Source organism: Hypanus sabinus, chromosome 8, assembly GCF_030144855.1.
Source record: "Hypanus sabinus isolate sHypSab1 chromosome 8, sHypSab1.hap1, whole genome shotgun sequence".
Lineage (NCBI taxonomy): Eukaryota > Metazoa > Chordata > Chondrichthyes > Myliobatiformes > Dasyatidae > Hypanus > Hypanus sabinus.
This window is the reverse complement of record NC_082713.1, coordinates 166,380,638-166,393,173: the sequence shown is the minus strand read 5'-3', so window position 1 is coordinate 166,393,173 and position 12,536 is coordinate 166,380,638. Positions and strand designations below refer to the sequence as shown.

The window sequence follows — 12,536 nt, the reverse complement described above, 5'->3', positions numbered from 1 at the left end:
CAATGTTAGCATCCATAATACAAGAGCAGGGATGTGATGCTGAGGCTTGATAAGGAGCTGGTGAGGCTTCACCTTGAGTATTGTGAACAGTTTTGGATTCCTCATCTCGGAAGAGACATGCTGGCATTCGAGAGGGTCCAGAGGATGCTCACAAGGATGATTCCAGGAATGAAATCGTTACCATACGAGAACGTTTGATGGCTCTGGGTCTGTACTAACTGGAATTTAGAAGGATGAGGGGGGATCTCAGTAAAGCCTTTTGACTGCTGAAAGAGTAGATGTGGAAAGGATGTTTCCCATGGTGGGAGAGTCTAGGACAAGAGGGCACAGCCTGAAGTTAGAGGGGCATCTATTTAATCCAGAGGTGCAGAGAAATTTTTTCAGCCAGAGGGTGGTGGATTTATGGAATTTGTTACCACAAGCAACTGTGGAAGCCAAGTCTGTGGGTGTATTTAACGCAGAGTTTGATAGGTTCTTGATTGGACACATATGAAAAGATATGGGGAGAAGGTCGGGGAGTGGGGCTGAGGAGGAGGGAAAGGATCAGCCATAATTGAATGGCAGAGTAGACTCAATGGGCTAAATGGCCTAATCCTGCTGCTATGACTTACGGTCTTATGGTTGCCATACCTTTTCCAACAAATACATGTAACATTTCATCATTTTTCTAAATAAATAAATGAACAAGTATAATATTTTGTGTTATTTATTTAATTGGGATCTCTATCTAGTTTTAGGACTTGCATGAAGATCTGATCACATTTTAGGTCCTGTTTATGTAGAAATAGAAAAAAATTCTGCAGGTTTCACAAACTTTATAGCGTTGTAGCAGTTCAGTATAAAATCAGAAAATGATGGAAGTACTTGGCAGGACAGGCAATCTCTTTGGGGAGAAAAACAGAGACAGGGCTTCAGGTTGGTGATTGTTTTTTCAAAACCCTTGATATTATACTGTTGAAATGTTTTGTAAATAATGTGCAATGATTATAATTAAGTCCCCAAAAATAGGATGTGTTAAAATGGATGTTGTAATGCAGCCTCCAACAATAAGATAACACTTGAAGACCTCCATTTTTTTTTTATTCAGACATACAGCGCGGAATAGGCCCAACTGGCCCTTTCGTGTCACAATACTCAGCAACCCCTGATGACTTCGATTTAACCTAACCTAATCAAGGGACAATTTACAATGACCAATTAACCTACCTGGTACAACTTTGGACTGTGGGAGGAATCCGGACCACCCGGAGAAAACCCGTGCATTCCACGGGAGGATGTACAGAGGCTCCTTACAGAGGGCACTGGAATTGAACTGTGTGCTCCAACACTCAGAGCTGTAATAGCATTGCGCTAATCACTATGCTACAGTGGTGCACTGTGGATTGTCAATTTAATAGCAGTAACCTTTCATAGCGTTTTGAAAGAAATATGTTGCTTTCAGTTGATTTTAATGTTCCTACTTGACAGAAAGTTTATTAATAAAGTGTATTTTATTTGAATTAGCTGGCTTTGTTTTAAAATTTATGTTGAGAAATTCCTGCTGTTAAATTTGAATATCCCAAATTTCCCAACATCTGTACAATGGTGGATTGTGGTTTGACAAAATGTCTTCAAAAATAATGTAACTTTAGAATCCTCTATTATTCTTCAGCAGAATATGTTTAGGGCATAATCAGTTTTAACGTTATTTACAAATGAACATGAACTTATATTAATGTCTGAGTTAACAGATCAGTCGGAAATCTGAATTTGCAGAATATTGTTGGAATGACTTTTAACAACATTCACCTACAACTAATCAAACTTATCTCTAAGTTCCTTATGTTTGAAAATGTTTTGCTTGCTGGAATACATAAGCAAAAATTTACAAGTCTGGGAATCTGAAATAAAAATAGAAAATTCCTCATACGTTTATTGGGTCAGACAGCATGTGTGGAGTCATACATTTCAGGTTGATAATTTCATATATCAGTGTATTGTTCAACATTATTTTTTCTTTAAAATTTAAGTCCATTTTACCATTTGAATGTAATTGCTTTTGAATAGCTATTATGCACAACATTTCATATGAATTGGTACATATGTTCAAAGCAGTTCTTCACCCTATATTATTTGTTGCAACCTAGTATGTCAATTAATAAAAAATGAATAATCCTCTCATGTATGCTAAAAAAGAAATCTATAAAATGGGGTAGCCTGTAATCAATATAAATACTCTTTGAATCCAAGTACTTGAATCACCTCAATTTAACACAACTTATTGGATTGTCACTAGGTATTTTTGCAATTTTTATACAGCAAGTCTGCTGAAAACCATTGTCATAATACACCAACTGTATAAATGTTAAACATTAATTGTACTACCTCAGTTTTCAATCAGTTTGGAAAATAGGACTTTGTTTTATCTGGTCCTGGTTTTCTTTTGAAAATAAATGTACTAAAGAGCTTGCGTACATACGTATAGGACTTATCACCTCAGTAAGTTTAAAGAAGCTGTTAGATTTTAAACAAACTTCATAAGTGACTTCCTCTCATCAGACACTGGGTTCCTTTCGAAAATGGGCATGCTGGGAGCTGTCCGTGTGTCCCGTCTTCAGAAATCAGGTAGGGACCTTCATTCTCAAACAACACCAACATGCATTTAAAATTGTCTTGAGGAATGTGATTTTAATTAAAGACCATTCAAGAATGGAAAAAAATATATATATATACCATATTGTATTACTGCTTTGACAGAAGAGAAAACCATCCATGATGTGATAGTCTACTGCAGCAGCTTCTTAAAGTTAACTGCACTAGACCAAACAATTGGAAATTAAAATTAAAGAAATGTTGAGTTCAGTTCTTAATATTCAGCAGCAGATAACTCTTTATGCAAGCGGTTAAGATGCATTTTACACTGCTTATATTTAATAATTTGCATTCATTATTTGCATTTGGCTGTATGTTAAAGGTGTTCTCTGTTAGCTGTTGCATCACAGGTAGTTGCTTGTAAGTTTTTTTAGACTTTAGATGAAATTGATGTACAATCAGCAGCATAGGAACAGTTGCTTTTCTAAGTCTGATCTATCTATTAAAATTAACATGACTTCTACCATGTTTCTGCTTTTACTCAAATGACATTAAATTTTTTAATTGAAAAATTGAGAAGGAACATAAACTCTTGATTATGTTCTTCCTTTCATGGAGCATATTCCTTGAAGTGTAATTGTGATATTTTGTATTTACACCTGTAGCTGGGACACAGCTTGCTCACTGATTTGAGGTTCCCAAATTGCTTTAAAATATCTTTCGCTTTATGGAAATTACCAACATATATCATTCAATTAAGCATTCATTTACACTGCGTGGAATTTTCAAAATACCACGTGAGTCAGGAGAATTTATCTTTGTGCATGGAATGCTTTGGATAAATGAGCAGATTATACTAAAGAAAAGAAATGGGGAAGATGAGGCTGAGTAATGAAATCATTGACTTTGCTAATGGGTGTTCTTAATTCAATTAATGATTTCTAACAGCATTGGAAAGATGAGCAGTCAAACTCTGTCCCCAAGTGCATATTAGGAGGTAGGATTGATCCAACTTATTGAAGTATTGGTGCCTTTCTGGTGAAGATACTTCTATATTACTTTTGCAGAGGAGATTTTAGGATCTAGTGAAGATTGTAGATTAATGATACACAACTTGGAGGGGTCCCTTCTGGAAGTGGTGGTTTCCCAGTGTCTTTTTCTTCCCTTCAACTTACACATGTGTTTAGGAAACATTACAGAATTTCCTCCCATAATGATATTATATTCAAACTAACTTGATTTTTTAATTTCTTCTCTTTTTATATAGCCACAACATAACGTATAGTTAAAATATGATTGCTGCCATGCAAATCAAGCTAAATGCTTATTTATGTAAATTAAATAACTGCCACCAATTTTGTATCAAATGACATGTGTGGACTTACATAAAACTGGTTATTGGACTCAAATTTAGATTGACCATATCTGCCTTTTCTTGCACTGTTCTCATAATATCTTGTCACACTTTCATACTTGCACTAACTTGGGCTATGGTACCAGTATGTTCCCTGCTTGACAGAAACTATATTATTGTAGTGCTTGCACCAGCAATTTGTTATTTTTATTTTGTAGACATTTCAATGTTAGATTAGGTACATGGCTATCAGCAATTCAATCTATAAGGTAACATTTCAATGTAATATGGACTCTGAATCTCTAAGATATAATAGAATAGCACATTGTCATAAACAGAAAAAGAACAATAAATCATTAATTATTCATATTTTGCTTACATTATTCTTAATTTTGCTAACAAATTTTGCTTTGCGCTAATATAAATTTTGATAACAGAGCTAGTTTCTCTCGAAATAGCTTTCCTATTGCTTGAGTCTCCAAAACACTCATCAAGTGCCTCCTTCACACTAATTGATTTGTTTCTTAAATGTTTAAAATAACATTTTATGAATGGTATATTTATTAAGTACAGCTTATAGTATCAGTTTTGTATACATCTCAATATGTTTAAGCCACTTTGTGTATTTGTCTTGATAAATTTTATGGCTGGACTATACTATATCATTGATCCTGCAGTTTAAATGTTTGATTACGGATTAGTTTGGATTTAGTTGCTAATGATTCAAAGGAAAGGACACAAAATACCCAAGAGAAATATTTAAAATATACAATAGTGGAAAGATCACATTAGTGATGTTGCAAAATAGATGGATAATTAATCTGATTGTAAATTTGTGTATTCTCTATTGTAAAGTATTTCAGTCTATGGATTTTAAGGCTGGACATTTTATTTATATTGTGAAACCTGTTCTTAATTTGCCTTGTGGTTTTTTAAAATATGAAATCAATACCGTTTTATTTCTCAGTGAAGGTGAGCAGTGAAAAAGTGAAATTTCAGAGTTTGAGCATATAGCATTTGCTAATAACAATTTATACTCAGTGGTAGTTTTCCAACTATACAAGGTAATGAGTTCGGTATTTCAGTGCTATATTACTAACAGAGAATTTGAATATTTAGTTGTAATAAGCAATATCAGTTAATTTTGTTTAATAAAACAATTAGGTTATCACATGTTGCATTCCTAATATTTTTTTTTCAATGGTGTGAGCTAGGTAAATGTTTTGAACCACATTCAAATTATGTGTTTTTTTTCTGGAAAGGATGGCAAAACTCATATTTCTTTCATTCCTGCCGTATTGTGAATAGTCTGGTACCAGGAACTGCTCTGTTATTTTTTTTGGTACTGATACAATTATAGTTGGATCAAGTAAATTTATTTTTGCAAAACAATTTGTTGTTATTGAAATAAAAGCAGAATATGTAGAAATGATCATTAGGCTAGGAGGCATTTGTGGAGGTAGAAACAGCACTGTTAATTCATTTTGATGACATTTCTTCAGATATTGATTACAGAATGTTAACCCAAGATAACTTTTGTTCCCCTCTCTGCAGTTGTTGTATCTTGTGTATATTTCAAATCTTTTCTGTTTTTATTTCTGATTCATACTCTTTGCTATTCTTTTGAGAGCTCTGTTGGTTAGCAATCATACTAATCAGTCTTTATAATGTAGCTCTATTCCCCAATAAGTTTAAACTATGCTTTGTGTTTTGAAAGTACTTGTAACTGCTGAAAATTGTCCCAATTGGAAATTTCCTTGTATTTGAAGTTGAATTCCATCTGTCCTCATGATGTAAAATATAAACAAAATACTTTACCCATGTACATGTTTACTTCATAGAATTCACAGCGTTCCAAAAAGGTTTTATTCTAAATTCACATCCAGAATATCTGCTTTAAAAAGAAGTGATTTGGAATTTTATGTTCACCAGTTTAATTTGAGTTTTTGGATATGTTGCTGATATATGTGAATTTGCAGTCTTCCAAATTCTTAGTACTTGGAAAATTTAGATTTGTTAATGTGAATCATGTACTTGAAAGCTCTGCATATGACATTCATTTTCTGAAAACATTCCAGCATAACTATTTGTTACATAGCAAACAACGGCAGGGACAATCTATTGAGGTACAGTAGTTTCTGGTTAATTGAGACACATCGGGATCAGTACATTTTGGCCCAATTAAGCAGCTGCCCCAATTAGCCAGAGTTTCGATGGAAGTAGTTAAAAAGGTATACTTTTTTAAAAAGACAAATTGTCAATTAACTGACTAACAAATTAGTTATTTAAATGAAATACAGAACAAATTGGACTACTACCAATGCTACCACAGTATAGTGTAAAGCTGTGTATTAGTTGATGCTTTCAAATTCTTTGTAGTTTCTACTAACGAGAAAATCTGCAGATGCCGGAAATCTGAGCAGCACACACAAAATGCTGGAGGAACTCAGTAGGCCTGGCAGCACTTATGGAAAAGAGTACACTCGACGTTTCGGGCCAAGACCCTTCATCAGGACTGGGGAAAAAAGCTAAGGAATCAGGGTTAGAAGGTGGGGGAGAGGGGAATAAACCTGATGAAGGGTCATGGCCCAAAATGTCAACTGACTCTTTTCCATAGATGCTGCCTGGTCTGCTGAGTTCCTCCAGCATTGTGTGTGTGTGTGTGTGTGTGTGTGCGTGCTGCTTTATAGTTCCAAACTTGTTGACTAGTGAAATCATTTCATTTTCACTCCTGGCCATTTCTGGCATCTCTAAACCTGAATGCTTGAAATCGCAATGACCAAAACAATTCTGTATTGTCCTTCTGCTTATTTCTCACCAACTATCAGTGATAAAAATCACGCAACTGATACCATTTAAAAACTGTTCGCTCTACACATGGTATAGTGTCCAATGCCACACAAGTGCATGTGACTGACAAAAATCTACTCAGCAACAGCATCCTGTCCAAGAGACCATAATACATAGGAGCAGAATTAGGCCAGTCAGCCCATCATTCTGCTCCACCATTCCATCGTGGCTGATTTAATAGTCCTTTCACCCTCATTCTCCTGTCTTCTTTCCATAAGCTTTGATGTTCTGACTAATCAAGAACCTATCAACCTCTCCTTTAAATACACTCAACAAATTGGCTTCCACAGCCACCTGCAGTAATGAATTCCACAGATTCACCACCTTCTGGCTAAATATACTCCTTCTCATCTCTGTTCTAAATAAATGTGCCTCTATTCTGAAACTGTGCACTTTGGTCCTAGGTTCACCCACTATAGGAAACAGCCTCTCCACATCTGCTCTGTCTGGGCCTTTCAATATTCGATAGATTTTAATAAGATCCTTCCTCATTCTTCTAATCTCCAGCAAGTACAGGCTCAGAGCCATTGAATGCTCCTCATACGTTAATCCTTCCATTCCCAGAATCATTCATCTCAGAGCATCTCAAATAAACAAAGAGAATCCAGGCTGTTTTCTTGATTAGTTTTTGTTCTTTAAGATTTGTCCTAAATAAGCATCTGGCCCAATTTAACATAATCTGGCCCAACATAATCTACTGTATATGTTGAATTGATTTTTTGATATGAAGTCAATAATTAAGTCAACCAAATGAAATAAATGTATGTAAATTTATCTGCAGAAATATATTGGGGAGGTTGTCAGGTTAGTCAGTGATTGTCAGGTTAGACCGTGATTGGTTGTAGCCTCAATTATGTTTCAATGCAAATGGGAAGCTTTTATGGGGTCCTTTTAGCCATGTTCTACTTGCATTCAGAGTAGCTTGGCAGAAAGAGTCTTTGAACTGAAGAGGATCATTGGGTATCATTTCTATTTTGAAATTTGAATGAGAATACATGCCGCACCATGTTTCCTTTCCTTTTCACAACTTTATTTATTGGCAATGCTCTAATATTGACAGTGCTGAATCAACTGTTGGTTGTTTCATAAGGAATAAAAGGATGTGAAAATGTCTGTACAGTTCCTCATAATCCAATGGGTTTTGATGTAAAGACATTCAGAATGTAATTTTAAGTCAAAGGTGTTGGCTAGTTTCAGTTTCTAGTGATTTGATTCTTTTTCACTTTTCTGATATTGTCCTGCGTTCAGGAGAGAGTGGTATATGATGCCTGCCAAATGTGTTAAATGCAGTATTCCCATTTCTTTATTTACCACTGGATTTCCCAAGGGATTGGTTGCCTTGTACGGGTGTTGGAGCTTGCCTGAAGTAAATCATGTGGGAGTCCACTTTGAAACCATCCAACATTGGAGTAGGGTTTGGAGAATTATGACTTTAAAATTAGAAATGAGTCATTAATATTCACTGATTTCTTAGGAGGACAAGTTGAAGGGCTTTAATTCACCTTTGTACTACTGTTACATTTTTTAATGACCATTTATGGAAGTTAGGGTTGGTGTTACTATTTATTTTATTTGAGGCCATTAAGTGATTTGGGGAACTGGTGAATCAGCATGGTAACTTATTTTAATCTAATTGATCAGGTAGTGTTGAGGGGCCAGAAAAGTCAAAACATTGTTGTAGTCTTTTGAACTCTGCCCATTTTTTCTTTTATTGGCATGGAGTTGGCTGTAATAAAAACTCTTGCAGACACTGTGGGTTTTTTCTTTCATCAGCATTGGAATCATGCTAGGTAAGTTGAAGCAACTTCAGAAAAATTCCTTGCATAAGAGATTATTTGCACTATTTTGCTATGTGAGTGGATTTAGACAAGGAACATTCTGTTTGGAGAAACTAAGGAATTTTGTGATCAGTACATTGCATTTAATAGTAGGATATTAAACATTCATTATGTACTGCTACTGTGCCATATTAAAAAAAAATTGAAGCTAACATAGCTTTGTTTGCGTGGTGTAGTTGGGATGGTGACAAAACCAGCAAATGAACAGTCCCAGGACTTCTCAATCCATAATGAAGACTTTCCCGCACTTCCTGGTTCAAACTACAAGGATCCAACCTCAAGTAATGATGATAGTAAATCTGTAAGTCTTCACGAAAGCTTTTATCTTTAATGAATTTAGAACACTTAAAGTTGAATTTTTTTAATAATGTTACTAATAACACTTAAAGCTACAAAAAAAACCAATTATCACTAAAACTACTTGTCAAAAAAAGTTAAATTGCAGAAATTCTTACTTGAATATATTAATTAGACACAGAAGTAGGCTCTCTCTAGATTTGGTGCACTGTGTGTAAAATATTGCAGCAACTCACCATGTGTATTCATCACATTCCCCGGGTCTGCCTGCCACCTTCTTCAACTAGAAGTGTTAAGGGGGCAAGCATACTTGAATACCATGGGCTCAAGTAAAGCCTTTCTTTCTGGTTTTAGTTCCCATCACCTTCCTTCATTGTTTGAGCATGCAAAGCCCGACCTATGGGAGTTCTTTTACAATAAGGACAGGCAGTTCAAGAAGATTACTCACCATCATCCCCCAATAGCTTGAAGCTGGGAACATGCTGCCTTCGCAAGTGACACCCATGTTACATATCACTTGGCTATCCTACCTGCATACGGGTAGAGGCTAAAGAGCAAAACTCCAGAAATTGGGACACCAAAGAGGTGGTTGTGGGAGGCAGAGGGGCGGGTATGGGATTGCCTTGAGTTGTTGTTCAAGGACTGAACACCGACTCCAAGCAATCTGTTGATCTGAATGAATACACCATGATTGTCACAGACTTTATTAAAACAGTGGTAGATGAGTGTGTCCCCACAAAGTCCTTCGGTCTTCCCCAATCAGAAGCCCTGGATGAATCATGAGATCCACAAGCTGTTGAAGGCTGAGTCAGAGACATTCAAGTCTGGTGACCAAGAAAGTTGGAAGAGGTCATGGTATGATCTCAGAAAGCCATGTCACAGGAAATTGGCAATTCCAGACTAAACTTGAATCAACAAAGGATGTTTGACAGTTGTGGTAGGGCTAGAATACTATCACCTCTTGTAAAGTTGTATCAAACAATGTGGGCGACAGCGGAGCTTCACTTCCAGATGAGCTCAATGCCGTCTATGCTCAAAACATGGAGGAACCATCATGAACTCTCACAGCTCCTGATGATCCTGTGATTTCAGTTTTGGGGGCTGGCATGCGAACAGCCTTGAGGAGGGTGAACCCATGGAAAGCATCTGGCTCAGACAGGGTACCTGGCCAAGTACTAAAAGTCTGTGCAGATCAACTGGCTCACATGTTCACTGAGATCTTTAACCTCTCACTTCAACAATCTGGTGTACCCAGCTGCTTCAAGCAGGCTTCAATTATACAGGTGCCTAAGAAGAATGTGGCAACCTGCCTCAATGACTATTGTCCAGTAGCACTTACATCCAGTGTGATAAAGTGCTTTGAGCAATTGGTAATGAAATATATTAACTCCTGCCTGAGAAGTGACTTGGATCTAATGTACAGTGGCATGCAAAAGTTTGGGCACCCCTGGTCAAAGTTTCTGTTACTGTGAATAACTAAATGAGTAAAAGATGACCTGATTTCCAAAAGGCATAAAGTTAAAGATGACTTATTTCATTAATATTTTATGCAAGATTACTTTTTTATTTCCATCTTTTACAGTTTCAAAATAACAAAAAAGGAAAAGGGCCCGAAGCAAAAGTTTGGGCACCCTGCATGGTCAGTACTTAGTAACACCCCCTTTGGCAAGTATCACAGCTTGTAAACGCTTTCTGTAGCCAGCTAAGTGTCTTTAAATTCTTGTTTGGGGGATCTTCGCCCATTCTTCCTTGCAAAAGGCTTCTAGTTCTGTGAGATTCTTTGGCCGTTTTGCATGCACTGCTCTTTTGAGGTCTTTCCACAGATTTTCGATGATGTTTAGGTCGGAGGACTGTGAGGGCCATGGCAAAACCTTCAGCTTGCGCCTCTTGAGGTAGTCCATTGTGGATTTTGAGGTGTGTTTAGGATCACTATCCTGTTGTAGAAGCCATCCTCTTTTCATCTTCAGCTGCTTTACAGATGGTGTGATGTTTGCTTCCAGAATTTGCTGGTATTTAATTGAATTCATTCTTCCCTCTACCAGTGAAACGTTCCCTATGCCACTGGCTGCAGCACAAGCCCAAAGCATGATCGATCCACCCCCATGCTTAACAATTGGAGAGGTGTACTTTTCATGAAATTCTGCACCCTTTTTTCTCCAAACATACCTTTACTCATTGCGGCCAAAAAGTTCTATTTTAACTTCATCAGACCACAGGACTTGTTTCCAAAATGCATCAAGCTTATTTAGATGTTCCTTTGCAAACCTCTGATGCTGAATTTTGAGGACGCAGGAAGGTTTTCTTCTGATGATTCTTCCATGAAGGTCATATTTGTGCAGGTGTCGCTGCACAGTAGAACAGTGCACCACCACTCCAGAGTCTGCTAAATCTTTCTGAAGGTCTTTTGCAGACAAACGGGGGTTTTGATTTGCCTTTCTAGCAATCCTACAAGCAGTTCTCTCGGAAAGTTTTTCTTGGTCTTCCAGACCTCAACTTGACCTCCATCGTTCCTGTTAACTGCCATTTCTTAATTACATTATGAACTGAGGAAATGGCTACCTGAAAACACTTTGCTATCTTCTTATAGCCTTCTCCTCCTTTGTGGGCATCATTTATTTTAATTTTCAGAGTGCAAGGCAGCTGCTTAGAGGAGCCCATGGCTGCTGATTGTTGGGACAAGGTTTGAGGAGTCAGGGTATTTATAAAGCTTTGAAATTTGCATCACCTGGCCCTTCCTAACAATGACTGTGAACAAGCCATAGCCCTAACAAGCTAATTAAGGTCTGATACCTTGGTAAAAGTTATCTGAGAGTTCAAATCTCTTGGGGTGCCTAAACTTTTGCATGGTGCTCCTTTCCTTTTTTCACTCTAAAATTGTACAAATCAAAAATAATACACTAACTTTGCTTAAAATGTTGAAAATAATGTTTCATCTTTAACTTTATGACTTTTGGAGATCAGTTCATCTTCTACTCACTTAATTATGCACAGTAACAGAAATTTTGACCAAGGGTGCCCAAACTTTTGCATGCTACTGTAATTTGCCTACCAGAGCAATAGGTCCACAGCAGATACCATATCACTGGCTTTTTACTCAACCCTGTAACATTTGGACAGCAAAGATGCATAAATCAGGATGCTCTTTATCAGCTACAACTTGACATTCAATACCATCATCCCTCAAAACAAATCAATAAGCTTCAAAACCTTGGCCTCAATACCTCCTTGTTCAGTTGAATTCTCTATTTTCTCATGTTGCACACCCCAGTCAGTATGGGTTGGCAACATCATCTCCTTCATGATCTCCATCTGCACAGGTGCACCACAAGGCTGTGTGCTTAGCTTCCTGCTCTCCTTACTCTACACTTATGAATTTGTGGTTAAGCACAGCTCCAATGCCATATTCAAGTTTGCTGAAAAAATCACTTTTGTAGGCGAAATCAAATGTGATGAATTAGCATTCAGGAGGGAGATTGAAAATCTTGTTGAATGGTGCCATAACAACAACCTCTTGCTCAATGTCAGCAAAAACGAGGAGCTGATTATTTACTCCAGGAGAAGGAAACCAGAGATCATGAGCAAGTCCACATTGGAGGATCAGATGTGGAGAAGGTCAGCAAATTTAA

The 12,536-nt window shown here is 36.9% G+C and overlaps 1 protein-coding gene across 7 annotated transcripts in view; it reads left to right on the top strand.

The window, feature by feature from the left end:
* Positions 1-12,536, top strand: part of cnot2 (CCR4-NOT transcription complex, subunit 2) — a 164,443-nt gene that overhangs the window by 134,041 nt on the left and 17,866 nt on the right. For 3 of the 7 annotated variants that reach the window (XM_059978449.1, XM_059978451.1, XM_059978447.1), the window contains 3 exons: positions 2,539-2,604; positions 8,790-8,914; positions 12,436-12,522. In XM_059978449.1, coding sequence (XP_059834432.1) covers positions 2,539-2,604; positions 8,790-8,914; positions 12,436-12,522 — 278 coding nt within the window. Of the gene's footprint in view, positions 1-2,538; positions 2,605-8,789; positions 8,915-10,492; positions 10,550-12,435; positions 12,523-12,536 lie in introns of all 7 variants that reach the window. The other 4 variants (XM_059978448.1, XM_059978452.1, XM_059978453.1 and 1 more) reach the window with 4 other exon arrangements.